General features: G+C 39.0%; 1 protein-coding gene across 1 annotated transcript in view; it reads right to left on the minus strand.

Annotated features, from left to right (window-relative positions):
* Position 1: 1 nt before the first annotated feature.
* Positions 2–24,603, minus strand: part of LOC149625153 (protein O-mannosyl-transferase TMTC1-like) — a 67,707-nt gene continuing 43,105 nt past the window's right edge. The window contains exons 2-18 of the mRNA XM_089851928.1: positions 17,959–18,139; positions 14,766–14,839; positions 14,444–14,593; positions 9,926–9,986; positions 6,624–6,727; positions 5,274–5,463; positions 5,090–5,211; positions 4,422–4,586; positions 3,732–3,845; positions 3,510–3,653; positions 2,907–3,118; positions 2,223–2,358; positions 1,315–1,459; positions 1,115–1,252; positions 624–746; positions 466–543; positions 2–277 (exon numbers count right to left, since the gene is read on the minus strand). Coding sequence (XP_089708054.1) covers positions 116–277; positions 466–543; positions 624–746; positions 1,115–1,252; positions 1,315–1,459; positions 2,223–2,358; positions 2,907–3,118; positions 3,510–3,653; positions 3,732–3,845; positions 4,422–4,586; positions 5,090–5,211; positions 5,274–5,463; positions 6,624–6,727; positions 9,926–9,986; positions 14,444–14,593; positions 14,766–14,839; positions 17,959–18,139 — 2,299 coding nt within the window. The 3' untranslated portion in view covers positions 2–115. The remainder of the gene's footprint in view (positions 278–465; positions 544–623; positions 747–1,114; positions 1,253–1,314; positions 1,460–2,222; positions 2,359–2,906; positions 3,119–3,509; positions 3,654–3,731; positions 3,846–4,421; positions 4,587–5,089; positions 5,212–5,273; positions 5,464–6,623; positions 6,728–9,925; positions 9,987–14,443; positions 14,594–14,765; positions 14,840–17,958; positions 18,140–24,603) is intronic.

Consider the following 24,603-nt stretch of genomic DNA (forward strand, 5'->3'; position numbering starts at 1 on the left):
ATTTTTTTTTACCAATTTCAATTTTTATTCATCTCACAGAAGATTGCATAGAAACAGTGTGGTCATTGTTTAATTTTATCTACGTATTGCTGTACTGTTTATCATAATCGAGTAATCACCAGCGACGGCACGCGTTTGCTTGTACGGCGGAATTACACGAACGGGAAGTACGAAAAATAGTTTTTTGAAGTTTTTCCTTATTTTCTCTGACTAGTTTATTTTGCGGATCCAAAAGTGTCGCTTCTTGGTAGTGAACAAGCGCTTCGGCGTAGTTTCCCTGTACAGGTGTATAAGGACATCACGCGAAACCCCAAAGTTGGTTCGACACGAATGTAGAAACACGACGAAACGCAATTTGAATAGAGAATAGATACATCACGTGGTAAGCACGTGCGCAGGTTTTTACAAAAAAGAATAATTGTAATACCGAAGTACAGTGGGATATATATTTCGTAATAGGATTACCTGTAAGTGCCGAATCACAGCTAGGTTTAGATGAGCATGAGTTATGCTTGATTCCAAGCTAATAGCGAGGAGATAGCTCTAAAAGAGGAAGGAAAATTTAGCTCAGAAAAAAAAAACTATTTCTGTCACCCAAACGTGTACAATCTTAATATTCCTACCTCGGCAGCTTCGTCAAGGGCATTGAGGTCACGTAGAATGTCCCCGTGTTTAACGTGTAGCTGCGCGCATGTCTTTTCCGTTAAAGGACAGAGTGTCAGGGCTCGTAATATGAAATCGAGAGCCTGAAATTAACGATTAAATTTAACTAATTCGATCCACACTTGTGGAGAAAGTTGAGATGGAGTAGAATGTTCGTGGGCCACGTGCGGCCATGAATGTCTCCCAGAGTACCTTGCGCACGCCTTTATCTTTGATAGGGATTGATAAGTGCTGCCGCCTTGAGTCATTCAAAAATAGAAGTTACTTCTCATGAATTAGCTTCTATTTTTAAGATACAGAGGGCATTGTCGACGTTATCTAAACGCCAGTGAGGAACTGAGGATGCTGGGAGGACTTTGTTGCCCGTTCCGTAGATGGGGGTACAGAGGCTACGTTATAGGGATGGATATTGCTACTCCATTTCACCTCTCTCCACCAAGGTATAACTGACCTCTGTCGTTTGGTTTTTCGCCGTGTGAAGCACCGCCATCTGGTGGAGGGCTTCACGATGGCTGGAGTTGGAATTTGTGAGGTTAACTAAAATATTTTCGGCGAGGTTAAAATTTCTCTCCTGAATCAACACTTGAGCCTTGAAAAGAAACATTCATTTTCCTTAACCCTAAAATATTGTGGCTATCATTATGCTCTTACAAATCTACACTTGGCATCCTGATGATGTGGAAATTTTTCCATTAACGTATTGTACAACTTTTTGGCGTCGGCAATGCGTCCCGAACTTAGGTAAAGTACGCCGAGGTTATCCATGATTTGCGGATCTTCTTGTAGAGACAGGGCTCTTTGAATTGGCCATGGGATGAATAAAACGCAAAGGCAGAAAGGAAGATAAAAATGTCATTCATTTTTATTGTAGGATTAGTAGAAAGCCAGATACGCGGACCTAATAATAGCGTTATTTATTAAACCGTACCAGAAGGGGATAATGAAAGAAGGATGACACTCTGTATCCTCTTAATATTTTAATTATTTAACTGTTTGGTACTTAATCCTCAGCAGTCAACCCTGCACAAACCTTGTCTTGACGTGGGACAAAAATGCACAAGCGCATGCGCCTTGGCAAATAGTTAAACGCTACTAGGGTAATAATTATCGTGTATGTGGTTCGGTTTATTAACTTTAGTCTATATGTTCTTATGTTGGCAAAAATCGTGTTACAATTACCCCGTTTTGTGGAAGGTACACTTCTCTCGAAGAGAAGTATTATATACTTCTGATCATATCGAATCTTGTTTATAATTATTTTCTATAAGGAACTCAAAGCCATCGACCATAAACATCAGCTGGTCGCGCACGCGCAAAGGCCCTTTACCATTTTCGATTTCTCCAGTAAAATATTCAACGGAATGAGTTAGTTCCCTTAATCAAGCTCCTCGTCGTCTAAACTCAAATAACTCTGTTTAAGAACCCACATAAAACCTGAGAACAAAAGTTGAAAGATAACGTAATCCAGTTCTATTTAAGATTGTCCTCGTGGAAACCTTGGTTGACGTTCTCGTAACTTATACGGGTTCTGTTACTTGTCTGGTGCCTTAGTTTCTTACCTTTGATAAAGATTCTCAGCCTCGAGCGAGTTCTTGAGTGACTTGAGTGTTCTGGCGGCGTTGACTAAAGCCGCTGTGTGATTCGGTTGAGCCTTTATCGCCCTTTGGTATTGAGAAACTGCCTCCTCCACTCGCCCTGCATTCGAAAACGCAATAACATGCAAATTTTTCATCTGAAAAATCAAAGTTTTCTTTGACTCCCTCCGCGATAGCTCTGAAACCGTATTAAATTTGCTAACTTGAAGGGGCTACTCACGTGATTTGAAAAACTGTATTTTTAAAATAGTCAAAATTTATTTTAAAGGCGTATTTGAATTTGGAGGAGTACAACGCCACCTACTGATCATTTTACTTGCTAAGCTAAAAGCCTTATATACTTTTATACCCGCTTATAAATGTTACGCGAGTTATTTCAAAAGCCCTTATGTTTCTGATCCGGTTATCTGAGTGGTTAACCCCTCGGAACGTCCGTACCATTACACGAATACCAGAGTTTTTCCTTAATTGGATTCCGACTACTCTACCTCTTGATTTTTACTTACATATACATATACTACGCCAGAAAACCATAAATAACATAGTAAGAATAAGTATGAACTAACTGAAATTTTTTCGCATAATATTGAACATTGTTGTATTACAAAATAAGAATTTGTTTAAAAAAATTGAGGTTATTTATCTTACCCATTTTCTGCAAAAATATTCCAAAATTATTTAGATAATCGGCGCTTTCATTGTCCAGATTTATTGCTTTTTTGTAAAATTTTTCTGCCTGTTTATTGTCTCCCAATTCGGTATATAACAAAGCTAAGGATGAAAATGCCTCGGCAAAATCTGGTTCCAGATCCACAGAACGGTGTAACAGAGCCACTGGGAGCTCCAATTGACCTTGTTTGCTGTTTAGTTTAAAACATTTAAACAAAGTAAATTAAATTAATTTAATGTGAAATTGTTTGAGTAACTTATAATATGGGCTATTTTGCGTAACTCTATAATACCATAAGTTTATAAGATATGTTCTTAAGTATGAAACTACCTATACTACGAAATGATAGAGACTTACTGAGAGCTAGTTCGAGAACGACAAGTGAGAGTTATCAACACAGTCCATCTACCTATTTAATCTGTACTAAGTCTTAGACAGCGCCTCACTAGGCGTCGCTTTACGTGAATCAATGACGTTTCATCTACGTCACTTCATGGAAAGCTCCAGTTTGTAACCAGTGACAAACTTATCGAACATATCTTATGAACTTAATTCGGTCCTCTGTAGGGACAGTCACTAACCTGTACAAGCTTGCTAGGTTAAAGTAAGCCCTAGCGTGTTGCGAATTTATCGATAAAGCTAATTTAAAGTGTTTCTCCGCTTGTTCGGGACTATTCAAGACTGTCCCCAAGTTGTTATGAGCACTGGCGTGATCGGGCCAAAGACTGTAAATAGACATAATGATATTATATGTAAATCTCGCGTCAACGCGGGGGTGCGGCTTTATAGAATGTTGTTCATACGCTATTGCTATGCGGTAATGATGATCTGCTAATTGAAAGTTGCCTAGATCTTTTTGAAGATTGGCGTAATTGTAGTGAACCTTGGCGTTTTGAGGTACCGTTTTTATACCAGATCTGGAAAAAAATTAGAAGTGACCTTGATATACCATAAAGTGGCCCTTGGGGCAAAATGTCATGGAACATTTTCGACTCAAATTCACCCCCTTAATTGATGCAGACTTATCAGAAAAACCCTTTCTATTAAATTTTTGTATGGACAAAGAAATGACTCCCAGTTTTCCGATCCCAAATAGGGAATATTTACAAGATCCATGGATGGTTCAAGTAACGTCGCAATTGCAGCGCAATTACAGCTACACGATTTGACGTTTAATCCGATGGACTATCAGTTATATCTCTGTCGTGCGACGATTAAGTGGGATTAAGCTTGTATGTGCCGATAATCCCCGGTTCTAAAGAGCCAAATAGGAAGTAGGAAGTAGGTTGGGGAAGTTCCGAGCGGAGAGAGTTGAATTTGAAGTGTTACGGATATCGATCGAGCAAAGGAGACTCGCGCGGGCGGTTTAATGCTAAAAGATTGATTGATCTGATAGAGTTTTGAACTTACTGAAAACGTGTACGGTTTAGTTTTCGCGAATTTTTTTAAACTCTAATAACAGGAGTGTATAGAAACGTAAAATAATTACTAACAGAAACAGAGCTTCCCTCGAAGCCCAGTCGTGATTCCTCCGTATTGTTCGAACGATAAAGAAAAACAGAAGAAAACAAACGCAAATTCGTCCAATCCAGGCGATACGCCAACCTTGCTCTCGAAGACGGTCCAAACCGTAACTCACAAGTATACAGAATCCAGCACTGAAAGAATAATACCCCCTCTTCGTAAGTCCTTAGTAACAATTATCCTCTAAACAAATTACCAGATTAAAATCCTCAATTACAATTATACTCTTCATAAATTACCAATTAAAATACTAAATTACAATTATATACTTCGTAAGTTACCAGCTAAAATACTAAATTACAATTATATACTTCGTAAGTTACCAGCTAAAATACTAAAGTACAATTACACTCTCCATATGTTACCAGTTTAAAATACTTAATTACCATTACCCTCTCCATACATTATTAGTTAAAATACTTAATTACAATTACCATATTCATACGTTACTAATTAAAAGACTTAAAATTAACATATTCATAAGTTAATACTTCATTATAGTTACCCTCTTTATAAATAACCCATTAAAATCCTTAAACACAAATACCCTATTCATAAATTACTAGTTAAAACACTTACCCTCTTTATAAATTACCATTTAAAATACTTAATTACAATTACCCTAATAATAATTTACCTCGGGATGTAAAGAACTCGCTCGGCTACGACGAAACCAACCGTGAAAAACAGATTGGAAGCTGGTAGAAAAGGAAGTACAAGTGTGGCCAATGATAAAACCAGAGCGCGTCGGTTTCGAAGCTGAAATGACAAAGGGAATAACCTTTTATTCGTGGCTAGTTAGCTACGGGGTTATAACATACCTTATACACTTTACTCGTTTTACGAATAAGGACTAGAAAAGCCAACATTGTTAGTAAAGTTGCCACGTTCCGAGCATCCCCCGCTGTTTCCACCAGAGGAATGGAACCCATTTGCCAGTCGTATGATAGGAATACCGGAGACAAGAGGAGTTGCAGATTGAAGAAGACCAAGTAGCTGTAGGTTAAGAACCTTGAACGGTAAAGAAATTAAGTTAATGTTAAAGAGCAATAGTTAATTAGTTAAAAGACCCTTTTTCCAAAAGTCTGGGGGTAAAATAGTCTTTTATCACCTTGCTGTCTTAAAGGTAAACACCGGGTTTGAATATATTCTTTTTTAATCGAACGTACGTATAACTAGAAGTACATAATACTTCTCTTCGAGAGAAGTTTACCACAAAGCGGGGTAAGTGTAACGTCACTCTTCCCAACATCGGAAAATTTAGAGCAAGGTTACTAAATCGAATCACATACGCGATAAATAGTTCCCTCATCATTACTCTATAAGCGCTTAACTATTTGGCAAGACGCGCTTGTGCATTTTTGTCCCACGTCAAGACGAGGTTTGTGGGATGATTGCTGGGGATTTAGTGCCAAACAATTATAGAATTCACCTTACGGTGCGATGCCCATTTGTAGTTTGATGAGCGGGAAAGCAAACTAAAAGGGTGAGCCTGGGAAGAATGGCGTTACATAACTAAAGCATTAAGAGGATACAGAGTGTCATCCTTCTTCTATTATCCCCTTCTGGTATAACTTAATAATCGAATATATCAATTGGAACTATGTTTCTATCTACGCAGGGATAGATTTTATTTTAGAGGTAGGAATGGAAAACAGAGTAATCTGTGCGCTCGTCGAAGTCCCGGACCCCTTCCACGGGACGAAGGGGTATGAAAGAAGAGGCGGGGTCATAGCGACAGAGGTAGAAAGGAATTCCGTATTTTTCGCCGTCCCCGTCAGCAACGTCATCTAAACGTAGTTTAAGTGAGCCAATAAGAGAATTTAAACTTTTCGTTACGTGTTGGAGGTTGGGGCTCTATACTGGGCTATGAGTCGGACTGAAGTAAATACTAACCGTTCTCCATTCCTACTTCTAAAATTAAATCTATCCCTGCTATAACTTAATAATCGAATATATCAATTGGAACTATGTTTCTATCTACAATATTAAAGAAGATAAGAGCAATTAAGTATTTCCGTAATGTCGCGTTACACTTTTCCTTTAAAAACTATACCATCCTTGGTTGAATTAACTTCGAAAGCAAATAATATTTCAGTATGCCTTATCAAATTAATAAAAGAACTAGGTATATATAGACTTTCGTTTTCTGGAAAAAAAGCAGCATTTACCTAGTCAATATATAGGGTGAACAGGCAGCCGGATTGTCCTGATCGGAAAACTGAGGCAGTGATCCAGAGAGCATCCACACTCGAAACGCGAGCAAACACGCGAGCTGCGTGCAAAGAAAATCAAAGAAATATATGAGAGAAGGAGAGGAAAAAAACTAATATATACATGGAGGGTCAGTCAAGCGCGTAAAGAATATCTCGTTTATCCAATACAGTTCAGGATAAAGGTCTGATTCTTAAAATATATAGAGATATAAAACGTAACAATACGAAACGCTTCACGCAAACCTTCAATCTAAAGAAAAATCGGCAATTTGCCCAAGTTAAAGAAGGCTTCAAAGCGAAATCCATCGATAATGGTGTTTCGGTTGGAATACGGCTCTGTAAAGATTGTTGGTCCTATTTTACGCGTAAAGTATGGTGCTAGAAACATCTGTTGACACACAAAAAAAAGCTTCGCCCCTCAAGTAGTACGCGTACCCGAGATGCAGCCGCAACTTGAAAAACAGCGATAGTGTGATAAACTCCTTGTCACAAAATTCTGTTATTTTCAAGATCGTCGCTTTCCCTGCGTCTTCTCTTTCTAAAGGGCCTAGATACATTTTTTGCAACGTAAAATTATACCGTGGTCGAAGCTAAATTCAAAGTGAAAACAATGCCTTATAAAAAGGCCCTGATATGACCTTCCACTGTGGTTTGTTTTAACTTAAAAATATGGGATGGTACTTGGAGGAACGGAGGAAATTGAAGTGGGAATAGTCAAGAGCGAGAGAGAGAAAGAGAGAGGTCTGTAGAGAAAGTCGGTTCGAGCTCTATTGTGAAGGAATAATATCTACACTTTATCTTCTAACTAACCCTTATTTGGTATCCTTTGGCTTTATAGACAAGCAAATAAGGGGGTAGAAAACCCTAAATATCGGGACATACAAGGGGGTTGATACATTGCCATCTCTGCGCATTCTCATGGTACAAATAGACAACAGCGCAGGCGCCAAAAAGCGAGATGGAAGGCAATGTTTTACCCCCGTGTCATTGCCTCTTAGTTATATCAAGAACGGATTCATGCTCATAAGAACATAGGGCACGAGATATTCTGTCCCCGTCCTAGCATACTTTGTGTAGGTTTGCGTCACTCCATTCCGCCATCTCTGACGGTCTGCAGCAAGTATAGATTATAGAAAATCATGCTTTTAAACACGTGACATAAATATTAGCAGACGAATCTTCTCAACCAGGTATGCGAGGATGGTACCAGAGGATAAAGCTATTGCCCTATGTTCTTAACAGCATGAATCTGTTCTTGCTTACATCGAAATGGTCTATCATGTTAACCAACTTCATCTAAAACAGATGCAATTTCGTTCCCCTTAAAGATTATTTATCTATTGTCTCTAGACAAACATACCCTCCTTCGAAAAATAAGTGAAGACAACTTTTAAAGACTCTTTTGGAGCCATGCCCCTCGACACCGTCGACCCATGACTGGCAAAGCATTAAGCAGCGCGAGAAATAATGAATCGGATATGCCGCATCAGAGAACGCGCGAGAAAAGTCAGAAATAAAAAACGGTGTACGGAAGGAGGAAGCTACATTCAGGTTCAGTTTGAAGTTACATTACGAAGAAAGAAGGCATTGCACTATCTTAACTGTATCAAGAAACTAAGGTTAAGGTTTCCAAGCACTGTAATTTCAACCTGAACGAAAGACATAGGGAAAAATTCGAAAAGGATAATAAAAGTACCGAACCTCCTTGACAAAAAAAAAATAAATTTGCATAAAAGATTTATAATAAAAGAGCAGACCGAATCCATCCACTCCTACTACTAAAAACACCCGAGAATTTTTATTCTTATTATTTCCGGTCTGGAAGAAAGGAGCTCAACTTTGGCTTAGAACACTCAAAAACTCGAGTAATTTATAACGGAACGGTTTTAGCTACGCGGAACTATAAATTTACTTCCTCCTTTCAGCAAGTTTTTTATTTTCGTTTACTGGCGGATAGTTTCTGTTTTTGAGGATTCAAAATATTGGCCAACTAGGGGTTGCCCGTGTGTTTTAAGGGTCAGGGGCTAAACAGGTCACGTGATAGGCGTAAATAGACACTATAATCGTCCCAATAGTCCTTCATTTGACAGCGGATGGAGACGATATTTTGTAAAAGGGTGTCATTTCCCAATAGCTCAAAAGGTAAGAAAGATATCGGTATCCTTGTAATGGATTTTGGTGAAGTATAAGTCTAGGAGTTTCTTTGTTTTCCTTGACTATCCTAAGAAAAAACGCATTCACTGAAACTTAAGGTAAAATCAAGAAGCGATATCTAGTTTATTAGGGAGAAGGTATAAGATGCCAAAGTATTCGCGCGGCACAGTCCCAGTCCCCCTTTCAAAATACAAGGGGGGACGTAAAATGAGGCCGGGCTTTTTCGCTTCTCCTCAGTCGGAAAATAAGTAATTTTCGATATTTGCGTCGTGCTGACGGGAGTTTTCAAGAACCAATGAGATGCTGGTTGTAATTTAGAGGCGGGGATTAACTCCGGACCTACGTTTGGACTGGAGATAAAGCTGGAAATGTGGCGAATTTATACCTTCTCCCTAGTAAACTAGATAGCACTTCTTGGAAAACATAAGCGGACGAAAGTAACTGACCCCCTCCCCTCTTCTGAACGTTTCCTAAAACAAGTACGCGAGTGCCAAGAACTTCATTCACGATAGCAAGAACAGTGTCGAGCCCAACATCTCACGTTAATGGAAAGGAAATGTGGCAATTTAGAGCTCCGCTAAGCGAAAATTATAGGAGAAACTTAGGTCAAGGACGCTTTAACGGGGAATTAAAAGTGTAGGTACATTACTTAAAAAAGGGCTTTCGTGTTTCTTAGGTGCTTAGGTGGAATTAAACGTATCAACTGACTTATTCCTAAGAGAGAATTTTATAGTTCCATAAAGTGGTGTATAAACATATCTATGAAGTTTATATCTCGCTACTTCGAGTGCCAGTACCTTCTTAATCGTTTTCGTTTATTACAAGGTATATGTAAACAAAAGCCTTGTCAAGTGTTAGAGAAGCTTCTTTCAGTGCCTCGGGGAATACAAAGTGACGGTTAATTTTAACGTAACGTAACGAAGGTAAGAACAAAGAGCAGACGATAAGGATCGAGATATAAAGGGCGCTAATTTACCATTAAGACTAAGCAACATTATAAAAACACGATACGAAATTACCCATGTGCTGCATGGTCAAATCTACCCCGTGAGTATATTAAAACAATCACTGATTTTATTGTGATAATAACTATATTTACTTACCGCTGTTAACACTGTTAGAAGTCGCTTATCATGCCATGAACGCGGAATGGAGTAAAGTGAACTACTCGTATCCGAATCAAAGGCATCGTAGAAATTGAAAGGAAATGGGAAATAAACAATTATTAGACATTAGTATGAAAATTTACCACTACGTCTATTTGTTTAAGACTGTACACCGATTACGGATTACGCGTAATCATTTTGTACAGACAAAGGTACAGCTGCCTTTACACTGAGTGGCCTGCCCCTCGTTTAAGACTGTAAGTCCTAATGATTTATAAATAAAATTGTTCTTTGTACGACGGTAACAACGTCTTGTGCTGACAGCAATTAGAGTTTCAGTAATTAATATTTCCCGAGAAAAAAAAATAAAAAAAATAGATAGGGCCTGAACATTATCAGAAGGTCTTTCCTTCGAAAGCATATCTAAGGTCTTTTTATCCACATACCGATGTGGTTAAACACGAGGCTCGACGTTTGAAAAGGACCTATTGAATCCATGAACGGATGAAGATACTTTAAATTATGCTATTGATCTAAAACGGACGCAATTTTGAGCTATAAAAAGAAATCGAAATGGTCGATTGAAAAAGCACCTTGAGAGGCACTCATTGATCGCTTTAGCGCGCCCAAAGCTTATTATAGAAAATTCCTTTTGTTTTAGCTCGATCGAATCCTATCGGATTGTAATCTCCGCGATACGGGTGATTAGATTAAAGGAAAGCTCTTTAATGGAGTCCCCGGCGCTGCCAATGGAGTTTTGCTAGCTCCACCGATCGAACAAACCGGCAAACGAGCAGCCGCCCACGCTTAATGTTTCCCGTTCTGCCCGCCCGCACCACCAAACCTCCACCGTACCATAGTTCGCGCCCGTACTGCCAAACACTATACAGGGGGTTTCAGATAGGTCTGTCATGAATTAAAGGGCGCGTGTTCTTTAGGTTAAACTGAGTAGGAAGTTGACAAGAACACCTGGTCCCTTTCATTTATGACAGATTTATTGGAAACACCCTGTATACTCTTTTGAATCTGTTCTTCAAAAAGCCAGAATTTATATATAATAACAAGATGGTTGGAAGGTCATTTTATAGGAGCTAGCTTTTTGAACCCAAAATATGTTTGTACTAGCTGTTACCCGCGGCGTCGCTCGCGTGTAATTAGTACTTCCATCAATATGTTATAAAGAATGGGTAGATTTTACTGATGACTAATATTTTTGTAGCACCCTGGAATCGAAGGCACTCGGCGTTGCCCGTCAGCCCGTCGGGACATTTTTTATTACTTTTCATGAGGAGATGGTTTTTAAATATCTGGCCGCCATTTAAAAAGATGACAACAAATTGAACCCAAAAGACCATTCAGCCCGTCTATAGGTTAAAGGAAACCAGTGTACTAAATATTTGTGAAATCGGTTCAAACGCGCGGACTTTGTTGCATAGAGACGATTTTTTACATTTCTGGGCACCATTTATTAAGATGGCGGCGGATTGGAAAAATATTTCTTAGTACGCGCCTACTACTTATGAGTAACGTTCCTGTAAATTTTCAGCCTTCTAGGGCAAGCGGTTTGGGCTGGGCGTTGATTATCAGTCAGTCTGTCAGTCAGTCAGTCAGTCAGGACTTTGATTTATATAGATATAGATATGTGAAACCAACAATCAAAGGCAAATAGAAATAACAGGCAGTAAGTTGCTTCTGAGTCAACGAAATAATATATAATGCCCCCTCGTGGTAGATCAGGGAGATCAAACCCGCGTATTTGTCAAAGTTGGCGGTCAAAACGAAAATCTAAAAATAATTAAATAATTTCGTTAAACTACGCGTTAACATTCAGTTATATCTATTTGTCTTTGACAAAACCTAATACTTGGGCTTCTGAGTTCAGAAATGAATTTCTAAACGACATCCAAATTGTATTAATCCAATCAGGGTCTCGTATTGCTGAACCGCAAAAAGCCAATAGAGGGTTAGGTAGTAAGATTGTAGTAGGGGGAAGGAAAGGAAAGGAAGGAAAGAAAGGACCCGTACGAACTAACAATTAACAAAATCCGCTCTGTTTGCTCTCCCCTCATCTTTTTCTCACGTTCAGTTTGAGTCTTTTCCTCTCGAAAACTAAGCCAGGCTTTGTCCAACTCATTTTAGTTCCTCCCATTTTTAGTAAGCGCATTCCCCCAACTTACTAAATATCGATTCATTGTTCGAACTGAAATCATTTTTAAATTTTTAACCTTAATTCAAGGATTTTGTTGTAAGAGGCGTGAATTTTAGTCCCAAGTGTTTTTCTAATGCCATTTTCCATGGAGTAATTTTATTAGAGTTAAAACAGGGATAGATTTAATTTTAGAACTAGGAATGGAGAACGGTTAGTATTTACTTCAGTCCGACTCATAGCGCAGTATAGAGCCCCTCCCTCCAACACGTAACGAAAAGTTTAAGTTATCTTATTGGCTCACTTGAACTACGTTTTGATGACGTTGCTGACGGGGACGGCGAAAAATACGTAATTCCTTTTTACCTGAGTCGCTATGACCCGCCTCTTCTTTCATACCCCTTCGTTTCGTGGAAGGGGGTCCGGACTTTGACGCGCGCCCACATTACTCTGTTCTCCATTCCTACTTCTAAAATTAAATCTATCCCTGGTTAAAATAATACATTTCTTATAAGCGCGTTACATTACAACTAGGTTCTCCTTAAATACTACTCCATGGTGGTAAATATCTAGCAGTCAACGACGTAACTGTAACCCTAATATTGATCAAAGGAATTTCCTTAAGTATCCGGGAAAAGAAAGTTGTCCATCGTACACACACACACTTCGTTCTTTGCTGGGTATGTATGTAGTCCCAAATTCATTTCTATTCCGAAAATATTTCACTCTCAATAAAGTTAAAACTGCTTCTCGAAAAACGAAAGAAATGTATTTCTCCTTTTTTTATGCAAGCCCCTGAAAGAATACTTTGCCTCCTTCTCGGTGCTATTTTCCAATCTCAACTCTCGGATGTTGCAGCTGTTGGAAAACTCGTTGTTTCCGGCTTGGAGAGGGTTCAGAAGGATGCGGAACAGAAAAAGAGATGCTTTTGCTCCTGAGAGCAGAAATGAATGAAAACCTCCTTAGAAGTTTAAACCTTTAACGCGTATTTTCAATTAAAATAAATTTTGAGTCTTCAATGACATTTTGCCACAAGGAAACATCCTGTATCAACGGACGTAATATCTAAATTTAATTTCAGTGAATTAGCCACTGTTTAAAGTTAGACGCGCAGAGGGACGTAAATTAAGATCGGTATTATTCTATGGTATATTAAGGTCAATCGAAATTAAAAGATATTTCCTATTCACACTCTGAGATTTGTGAACTTTAAGAGAGGTTTTCATACTTTTCTGTTGAAGAAGAAAGAAGAGTAAGTGATCTCGAGGAAATCCTCGAGTTCCATTTTCGTACAAAGGGTCGTCCGCCTTTTCTTTTTCTAACTCTTATTTCTTTGAAAGCAAATTCTTCCAAGTGCTGTCTAGAGTCTTTTTTTGCGTTTCTAAAAGTATGGACCGATAAAAGGACTTGACTTCAGCGTTACTACACTTCCACTGAGAGAGACGAAAGCCTTCATTTTTACGTGGGATGTTATGATAATAATCTTGTCCTCTAGTTTTCTTTGGCCCATGGTAAAAGTTAACGTACCAACAATAGTTCAGTAAAGGTATTCGAAATTTCATTTTATTTAATTCAAATAAAAGCTAGATGGCTCTCGCTACCTACCTACCACGAATTACTTATTTCACTAATACATTTTCTTCGACTTGGAATCTTTAAAGGGCCGTTTTCTGGGGCTTTCTGTTTGGATCGATTAAAGAGGAGGTGTAGAAACCGTCATCCTGACGTCAGGCATAATTTATTTGAGCTTAGAAATCACGTGATAACGACGCGTCTTGCAACCTATGGGCTTCGCAACAGAGTTATCAAAAAACATTATATCAGGGATAGATTTAATTTGAGAAGTAGGAATGGAAAACAGAGTAATGTGGGCGCGCGTCAAAGTCCCGGATCCCATTCCAAGGGACGGAGGGGAATGAAAGAAGAGGCGGGTCATAGCGACAGAGGTAGAAAGGAATTACGTATTTTTCGCCGTCCCCGTCAGCAACGTCGTCAAAACGTAGTTTAAGTGAGCCAATAAGATAGTTTAAACTCTTCGTTACGTGTTGTTGGGAGGAACTTTACACTGGGCTATGAGTAGGACTGAAGTAAATACTAACCGTTCTCCATTCCTACTTCTAAAATTAAATCTATCCCTGATTATATACATTCGAATAACCAAAGAGATGCGTGGAAGGAGCTGACGGTTTAACGAAGTTTTTAGCCCTTCCCCTTTCCTTCAATCCGATGTTAGTATGGGGTAAATATTCCAAGTTGATAACAAATCTATTTATTCCTGATTGTTTATTTATTTCCGTCGTTTTTTGCGATTAATTGGAGTTCTAATCGACCAGATATGGGTTTGTTAATCGATTAAAATCGTTTCTTACCCGCAATTTATTGGAACAAGAACGAAATAGACGATACAAACACCGAGGACGGTTACGCCTTGCTCTTTCGCTAATAGAGCCAAAGCCGAAGAGACCACTGTTATCAAGAGCTCAATACAAATTTTACAGTCTTCCTTAAATAGCAAAGATCTGAAAAGAGATAGTTGTACAAATATTAAATTTCGAAAAGTTAAACCATATGTAGAGGTTCTAGGTTTATCTATATTATATTTTTGGTAGGCTCGAAACCATACCTCAAACCCTCACTGGGGCTGAGATCTAACTCAATTTTAAAGAATGGCCAGTTAAACTGATTACGTACCTACAAAACGCAATTAGTCCTAAAAAATAGAAACAACCACTAAGGACCTCGGCTCTGCCTACTATTCCAGACACCTAAAAATAGAGAAAAAAGCATTTTTTTTAGTTTTTTTTCCTTTAACAATTACCCAGAAGTTTATAGGATTAAGCATATTCGTTATAGTTATTTGTAGATATTTTCTCAACGTATCTAGGCGGATTTTGTGGTAAGAGCTTACTAATCGTTTTGTATGACAAAGAAGTAATATCTAGTTTATTAGAGAGAAGATGTAAGATGCCTAAGTATTGGCGCGCCATAGTCCCAATCCCCTTTCAAAATAAAAGGGGGACGTAAAAGGAGGCCGGGCTATTTCGCCTCTCCTCAATCGGAAAATACGTAATTATCTTCATTCGCGTCGCGCTGACGTGACTTTCCAAGAACCAATGAGATGCTGGTTGTAATTTAGAGGCGGGGATTAACTCCGAACCTACGTTTGGAATGGAGATAAAGCTGGAAATGTGGCGAATTTATACAGTCTCCCTAATAAACCTGATATCACTTCTTGATATGACGAATTTTACCTCGTAAATAATCTAGCTCGCTGCCTGTTGCGCCTTGCGTGACTTTGCGTTGCTTTCAACCAATGAAATCACATGCAGGTAGAAAGACGTCAAAATTATTAGGCGTGACTCAAGCCCGGCCCACAAAACCCGCATAGAAATTAACACGAGGGTATAATGATTCCAATTAACTGTATGTATTATTGATAAAATTAATTTAGTTCTGACGCGTTACACTTCACATTTTGTTTTAGTTTCTTAAACTCTCTATTGTCTCAAACCGAAGGATCCTTCACCCCGACGAAGGAAAAGTAAAAGTTTTGTAGACTATTTCCTATTATATTCCTTCCCAAGGGAGACGGTATTTCCAGAGCAGGGCAAATCCCGCTGACGTCTTCTCTACACTATTGATCCCAGGCTATAAGTTATCATCACTGCTATGGAAGGGATTCCTTTCCCGAAATAAAGACAAAGCGACAAGTTTTAAAACAAAAATCAAGTCTAGGCGGACTCGCTTGGTTTTTAGGTCTTTGTACCGGATGTTAAGGTACGTTGTCTACCAGGGGCATCGTTGTATATTATATGGCTTGGATTGTGTAGTGACAGCGGACTCTATGCGTACACATACGTAAGAGAAGTATGTCTTACCATTGTTGGGGGCGAATCCAGGGATTTAGTGTCACCGGCCCTGACTAGACCCTAATGAAGTCGAAACAAATCGCCCTTGCGTTACATAAGGTAAAATATACATTTGGTCTCTAACACTAAAGTCTTAAAGGGAGGTAAAATGCGCTATGTAGGGCTTCCATGAAAAAGAGATGAACTGCGCATGCGTTAATTTAATTTCGTAGCGTTTATACAGTCACGTGACATTGCTCAATCACTATTCCAGGATAGAGTAACGCTACTTCTTCCAAATATAGATCTTGGTACGCCCCTAAGAAACGCATTGTACAGTACATCGTTTTAAGGGGTTCTAGGAATAGAGTGGTACCATAAGAAAATAATAGTGGTACTGAGAGGGGAGGAGCTACGAGGACGTGACGTCAATACTGGTAGTCTAAATAGTATGGCTTGAGCTGACGACTTCCAAAATGGTTGCCAAAACCGAGGTAAGAGATAGGAGGGTGTGACGTCACGAGAATGTTTGTAGTAGCAGACTATACATCGGTACAGTCGCTCATTAGCTACTCGGTTGGCAGATCGAGTAGAACTATTTTCGTTTTACGGTTTACTACCATCCCTTTAAGAAACGAGTAAATTTTGTTTTGAGTGCTTATTTCCTCCAAGTTTAAAGAAACTAAGAAAAATCTAAGAAAGTTAAGAAGTTGGGGGTAATAAAAGCTTTCGGATAACATAACGCAGTTGTTGCCAAACCTTTAAAATGAAAGAACTGCACAAGGGGGGGGGAACGAAAAACAGACGGGAGTTAAGGGATTTCATTCCACCCCCTCTTCGTATAAAACTCGCGTTTTTCTTAATGTTCTCTTATTGTTTTACTTGAATCTACACCATTCTTCCTATCAGGGAAGTTCTCACCCAGTCTGAGAACATAGCCCACTCGATCACGCACTCAAGGACGCTATAGAAGCCGGTGGAAAGCAAATTTTGAAACGAGCAGGGATAGTTCCATAATATTTGCTTTCTTATCCAAAAGAATTCGTGTTGATGCACCGTTTTCCTGCCTAATACAGTGTTTCCCACGTAATTGGAGCGAGCAGCTTGCGTCCGTGAGCGCTTGAATGAGTGGGCTATGCTGGGACTAAAGAGAAATGAATTGCTAGATGCACAAGACGGGGGGGGGAGTGAGTGGTCGTTCGCTGCCCTTTTAAATATGGATGTACCGTATAAAAGATTTACCAAAATAAATGGTTCCATACTTCAATGAATAAAAAAGAACTTTGGCAAAACTCACTCTGACTTATTTTTATTATTTTCATAGTAATTAATGTTATATCAAGGATTATCGTCCGCTTGATATAGGTTATGATGTATAATTTATTGGCTATGCGGATGCAAAGACGTTAGATCGGGCTACAAAGTTACCAGCTCCGTACCAAAGTCATATCTAACGTCTTTGTTGTCCACATGCCCATCAATGTTACGTCTTGAGAAAACAAGGCGGTTTAAGGCCGACTTCCATCGAAAAGAGTTCTAGCGAACTGAAAACTGAGCATCGAGACTAACAATGGAGCGACCGTGCCGATTTTCGAATCTCCGCTGGGGTAAAAGATGGAAGAGTTCTAGCTAACTGAAAGCCGTGCAATGTGGTTCTAGCGAACTGAAGATACACAATAGAGAATTTTCTTTAGGGGAAAGCAAAAATTCGAGAGGAAATAAATTTAAAAGGATTTCTATTGTTCATCTTCTGTTCGCTAGAACCACATTGCACGGCTTTCAGTCAGCGAGAACCCTTCCAACTTTCGACCCAGCGGGGTTTCGAAAATCGGCACGGTCGCTTCATTGTCAGTCTCGATGCTCGGTTTTCAGTTCGCTAGAACCCTTTTCGCTGGAAGTCGGCCTTTAAATACCAGACTCTATCCTCGAGTTTTGAAACCAGAGTCTATTCTTGCCCACGCTTAGATGGTTTAAGTTTCGTTAGACGTGGCGAATAAGGAACACTTTACAAGAACATTATGGGACGTATTTCTTACCGCTTCGGTATGTACTGGATGAACGGCAAAAAGGAAGGCGGCTGTGAAGGAACACTCTCTATTCATTTTTAAAATTTGGCGGCAGAGGAAAGTCAGCAACAAGGTGACTACTAAGTGTAATAACAAGTTGACCAGATGGAAGTCCCACGAGACTTGACTCCCGCGAAGAGCGTGGTTCAACCTGACAAATAAAGATAAGAAAGTATGGTTACACATTGAAACAAGTTCCATCGAATGCATTTCACAGACAGTTTAAGAAATTACTGAAACCATAAGTTTATATGATATGTTCCATAAGTATGACACTTCCTATACTTAGTAATACTAGAGACTTAAAGCTCGAGCTAGTTCGAGAACGAGAAGCGAGAATTGACTACACTCGGTTAATTTTGCAGTCCATCTTCTCCTATTTATTCTGCATACTAAGCCTTTGACAGAGCCTCACCAGGCGTCACTTTACGAGAATCTATGACGTTTCATCTACGTCACTTCATGCAAGCTCTCAGTAACGAGTGACAAACTTGTGGAACATATCTTATGAATTTATGCTGAAACAAGGCGTAAGAAAAAAAAATCACACTTGTTTTTCAAGTTTCATTTTGAAAGTATAGGTTAACTCGTGCGACGATTTTCACGTCCTCTTAACAATTTGCGTGTAAGTTGATCGTGTTGCTTGACTTAATTTAATTTACAATGCTTTACCTCTAATAATGGCCTTAGTCTTATAATTTCCAAAATTGTGAACAATCCTTAACGAAGCTGATCTAACGATCTTTATTCATGGTCAATTAAAAGCCCGTCAGTTTACGGAAAATTAGTGGAGATCGGGTTAGGGAGACGTGTTAGGAAAACGGACGATGGTCCGTTCTGGAGGCGTAAGGACGATGGTGGTCACTTGAGAGAGATTAACGTCGCCAACTTGTAAACACTACTTGAGGTTGAAAGTTTTAAGCTTAGTAAAATGACCCCTAGCTATGCTCTTGGAGCTGGTGTGATATATTCGAAGCTGATATCTCCTCATCAAACGCTTTCAGGAGGAAATCCAAGGAGGTGTCGAACATTTGAACCAAAATTTCGAACCTCATTATACTTCCGATTTTTGCTATTAATGCTTTAAATTTTATGGATATAGCTAAGCCTTTGTAAACTCTATAGGTTATGGGAGAGCACTATACTTACAATACAAAATTATAATATATAATATATAATAAAGGAATTGTATGTAATATCAGAAAAGAAATTTACGATTAGAGTTCACTAGTATATCAATGAAGGTGTCATAATTTCTAAAATTTGTTTTATTGAACTCACTGTGTGAAAGCTGGGTATGTGAGAGGAGACGCAAATCAGGATCTACAGGTATTTTTCTGGCATATCAAGGTCACTTTCAAGAATTTGATTAAATATTTTCAAAGGATTCTGGAACTAAATGAATGTATTTCCCATAAGCTCATTGCGTAATTTACTCTAAAAAATATAATTCCCTACTCGTGTCTAGAATTTCAATGAGAAGAATAGATTTAATAAATTTGATGGGTAATATTTGACCGACCCCTCGATGGCGATTGTCGCGAAAGGAACGATCACCCATAATTCCTTTCAAAGCCTTTTACGCCGCTAGAGAATGAAAGCTCGCTATCATATCCTTTATTAATTATCGTCTCCCCAGTCGCATAAATCAAAAGCGTCTTTTCATTTTACGCCAGATTAAAAGCATCATTTCCATCTTCCCCCCCCGTACTTACACAAAGGAAGGATGGATCGGGTTGGAAGTAGAAAGTAGACATATCGTTGATCATTTCTCTTCCTTGCAAGGCCAATTTGCAAAAAAATTTATACGAGTTATTCGAAAAGATAAAAGGGTACATCGGAGAATTTGCTTATAACATTTCTTCAACAGAAGTTTTTGCACTCAAAGGCAAATAGGCATAACGGAAAGTGAAGAGGGAGGGGGGGTCTTTATAGAAGTTACATTTTCCACTCAAAATTGATGGCCCATAGAACAGCCTCACTGTACTTAGTAATTACCCTTTTTGAAATGCCCAGTATTAACCATACTTTAAATAAAGTGATTGTAAAACACACTAGAGTGATGGTAAGCTGACATAAATAAATTTTTACAGATCTAAAAATAAAGGTGCATTATTCCAAGATGGTAGTTTTTAAACCATTTGTAAGCGATGTAACATTTAAAGTTAGCGTCCCTTTTAACCCGAACAGTTTTTGCTTTGCCAAGAAACAAGATACGGGAACTTATTGAAATTTCGACGTTGGCCCTACAGCCTTTCACAAACGTTCGTACGCCAGTCGTTTCATCGAGACTCTAAACGGGCATCGTCTTATTTTTCTCTTTCAAAGACAAAAGTCTTGGTCTGCTTATTCTACATCTTTGAACTTGATAGAATGAACTTTCTTACGGATAGCGACTAGATAACCTCGCGCCAGTACAGTTTGAACCTATTATTTTACTTTCTCTGAATAAACCTTAATTATTGCTAAACTCGCCTAACTACTCACGTTTATTTAGAAAATAAAATATAACAAGGCGACCCAAGGGCTCGTAAAGTCGTAATAGTAGCCACATCGTACGAGTGAATTGCCCCTCTATACCTTACCCTAATGAGTGAATAGTGCTAATGCTTAAATAATTTACCGTGAATCAGAGTGAATAGCCCTAATATTCCGGCGAATCGAAGATAGTTTTAGTGATTATCCCCTCGATGAGTTTACAACATAGATTTATGCCGATGCACACTTATCGCTTCTTATAAATTTCTAGCATGAACTTATGGTCAGAAGAGTTTGAAAGAGAAAGAATTCGGTAAAACACCCAATAATTGTAATATCCCGGTGCCTTAAGACCATTCTAAAAAGAACGTCAGTAAATACTTGCTTTTGCTTTCAAAATTTCCCTCGATTTCTTTGAATGTTAAAATAGGGGAGCGTGAAACTCTTATTGTCGACGGGTAAGAGGAATTTTTAAGGGAGGGTATATTGGCTTAACCTAACTAGCATAATTTCCTTCCTTTCAAAATACTTGAACGAAAAATATCACCTCACCACAATTCTCTCCCATTCACTCTCCCCTCAATGACGATCGAAAAATTTTATACTGTCTAAGACAGTTCTCTTTCACGACGCCGCCATCACCACCACCGCCACCACCACCACCACTACCAACAGGCCAGGTCAAACTAAGACCCACATCGTAGATGTTCATCATACGATGTGGCTAAAAAGGAAAATTAAGTGGGCTATTCCGGAGCGGAATATGCGGAATTCAAATCCATCCCCCCTTGAATCTTACAATACATAAACTATAGTTTTCAAGACATTAGTCTTTCTTCCTGATACAACTTAAGCCCTTTACCAGAATTTTAAGGTAAAACTTGATTTCCGACTGATAATTCCCACGGAAATTTGGCAAAATTATTATATAGTTTCAACTGATTTATAGTTTATTTTCTTCTGTTGGGCTTGGGAGTGTACCTCTTTGTTCTTTTTTCTGATGGTCTCATATACTATTGCTATTATTATTATGATATAACTATTAACCTCTGGTATTAGGGATCAGTTTTTGTTATACTTCGAGTCGCTCGTTTGGCGTGGACCATCAGACCCCCCCCCGGCATTTTTTTTCGATGATTCTTAACTTTGTTTTTGTTTTTTTATTCTAGCTTACTACTATATATAGAGCCCCCCCCCTAAGTTAGTAAGCTAGAATAAAAACAAAAACAAAGTTAAGAATCATAGAGAAAAAAAATGCCGGGGGGGCCCCACCCCCCCGTTTTCCGACTTCCCATGTTTAGGCAGGACTAGGAGATGGCGCCAATTCATCTCAGCCAGATTTTGTTTTTGTTTTTGGCTCTCGCCTTCACCGGGGTTCGAACCCGGCCCCGTGGTGTGTATATTGACGACTCTACCAATTGAGCCACCACACCACTGGAATAACTTACATGATAAATTGAACTTCAATATACCAAAGCGCGATGCGCCATTTAAAAGAGCGATGATTTTCACATATAAGTAACATTTTCCTCGCCGGGATTCGAACCGGGGTTCGCGGTTTGGCTTACTAGCGCGCTATCAACTGCGCTAAGCTTTCAGCTGTACAACCTGAGTTATGAATTGAACTTCAATGCATTATTCAAAAGAGACCAGATTTCTACACAAATATTAGTTCCACCGGCGGGAATCGAACCTCGGTCAGCTGAATGCTTATCGACGACGCAACCTAAAGCGTGAAATCCTTATTGTCGACGGGGACAGGAATTTTAAAGGGAGAGTATACGTCTTAATCTTACTACCATAATTCCCTTCCTTACAAGTAGACGAACGAAAAATATCACGTCAACACAATTCTCTCCCTTTCTCTTTCCCTTCAATGACGAACGAAAAGTTTTATACCGCCAAAGGCGGGAATTCTGGCACGCATACGAGTACTACAACAGGCCAGGTCAAACTAAGAGCCTCATCGTAGATGTACATAATACGATGTGGCTAAAAAGAACAGTCGGGCAACTGACGATGGGGAATAGTTGCTGGTAAAGAAGAGTGCGGGAGAGGCGTTGTAAGAATTGAAAGGGACTTTGTCCAAACTGATATCGATTTCGCGGGCTCATTAAGCCTCGGCTATGCTCGTGATTACTCCGTGCCACTGCCAATGTCGTTCCCCGTTTAGGTGTTTTTTTCCTCCTTTACTGCCCTGCCCTTTCTCTTCTTATTGGCTGTTCCTGTTCCGGCTTCAGTCTGGTATGGATCTAGATGAAATTCTCCCGTGGAACCTCAAGAGGATAAGACTGGTCCGCTATTTCTTTTTTTCAGTGCCTAAAGCGCACATGCAACCTTACCAAATACATTTGTTTCTTTCTCAAACTGAGAAGTTCATAGCCTTATTGCTTATCTTCGATTATTTTGTTTATTCGCGCAAATTCACCGAGGATTTTTTGTTGGTTAAGCGAACGCAGCGACATTAAAGAGATAGTGAACACTATGATAGAGAGTTGCTTGAGCAATTCCATACCTCACGTCGTAACTTCGTACTTTTCTTAGAGCAAACGCCAATCGCGACCAACGTAACTTTTCCATCATCCAATGACAACACCAGAAGTACATAATACTTCTCTTAGAGAGAAGTATGCCCCAAAAAGCGGGGTAATTGTAACACACTTCATCCCAACATCGGAACATTTGGAGGAAGGTTACTAGACCGAATCAAATAAGCGATAAATAGTTCCCTCATTGTTACTCTATTAGCGCTTAACTATTTACCAAGGCGTGCTTAAGGTCGATTTTTGACCCACTTCAAGGTTTGTGGGTTGATTGCTGAGGATTTAGTACCAAACAATTATAGAATTCACCCTAGCACGGTGCAATGAATGTCCATCTGAAGTATGATGAGCGGGAGTGCAAACCAAAAGGGGTCAGCCTGGGAAGAATCATGTTGCATAACTAAAATATTAAGAGGATGCAGAGTGTCATCCTTCTTCTGGCAACCCTTATCCGTGCAGAAACTGGTAGCATTTAAAACTACCAAAAACGTAACGGTAATCGCGATTAAACTCCACAATCCCTTTAACTAAGAGTAAGTCAAAAAATGAAGAAAAAAAGAAGGCTCTTTCTTGAAAGAGCCATTAACTTGCTGGTAGACATTCAGAAAATCTCGTATTTCAGACCAAAATATCCATTATGGTTCGTTCCCTTGTTGAAGAATATCGAGATGTGATTCTACACTCGCGTATTATTAGATTGACTACTTCCTCACACGGAGAACCTCTCTCCCCAAAAGAAATATACAAGCGCAACAAACATAACGAACGGTCTATCTTTAATGCGTAACAAAAGTATAAGATTGAAACGTGACTACCACTGTCTATTCCTTTTTCCCCGAACAGTAGAAGTCTATGAAAACATCCCTTGAAGTAAACTACTGCAAGTTATGGTTAGAGTGTTTTACGGATTACCCTTTAAATTTAATAATTAAGAAACTGAAATACACAGCTAATTTAAATAAGGGTCATACGTAAAACACTCTAAATCATAACTTTCTTAGGGTGTCATAGAAGCTACATTTTCGACTGAAAAACATCTACCATAGAATTAACTCATTTTAGTTCAGTCCTTTCTGAAACCCATTGTATTTTCGTCTGTCCATAATTTGCGATCTCATTGCGCTAGTTTTCCATGAGATGTCTGGTTTTTCACGAGCACAGAAGCAACGTGCAACTTAAAGCCTCATTTCCCGTTATTTCTTAGTTGATTTATCCCACTAAACCTTGGTGGGAATAAACATTTTGTCATTGGGTCAGTGGTCACGCTCTGCTACATCACTTTTTGTTAAATCTATTTGCCCTTGATCCCAATGAGAGATTTCGAAAACTTTAAAGGAGGTATTCATACACTTCTTGAACAGGAGAAGGAAAGAGAATGGTTGCGGGGTTCAGACCCATGGTCTATTAGCTTCAACCGCGACTTTTCTCCCAAAACGTAGTTATGGAGGACCACTATACGGAAAAATATCGATTACTAATATTTTTTAACTTTTTTTTCTCTTCCCCTATTCCTTGGCACGATCCCATTGGGTTTGCCATTTTCTTGGGAGGAAAGAGAAAATTCTCGACAACTTCACTAAATCCCTTCTGCCTA

The sequence above is a fragment of the Phalangium opilio genome, unplaced genomic scaffold (assembly GCF_054372755.1).
Source record: "Phalangium opilio isolate 3A_F unplaced genomic scaffold, DU_Popi_V2 ptg000105l_1, whole genome shotgun sequence".
Classification (NCBI taxonomy): domain Eukaryota; kingdom Metazoa; phylum Arthropoda; class Arachnida; order Opiliones; family Phalangiidae; genus Phalangium; species Phalangium opilio.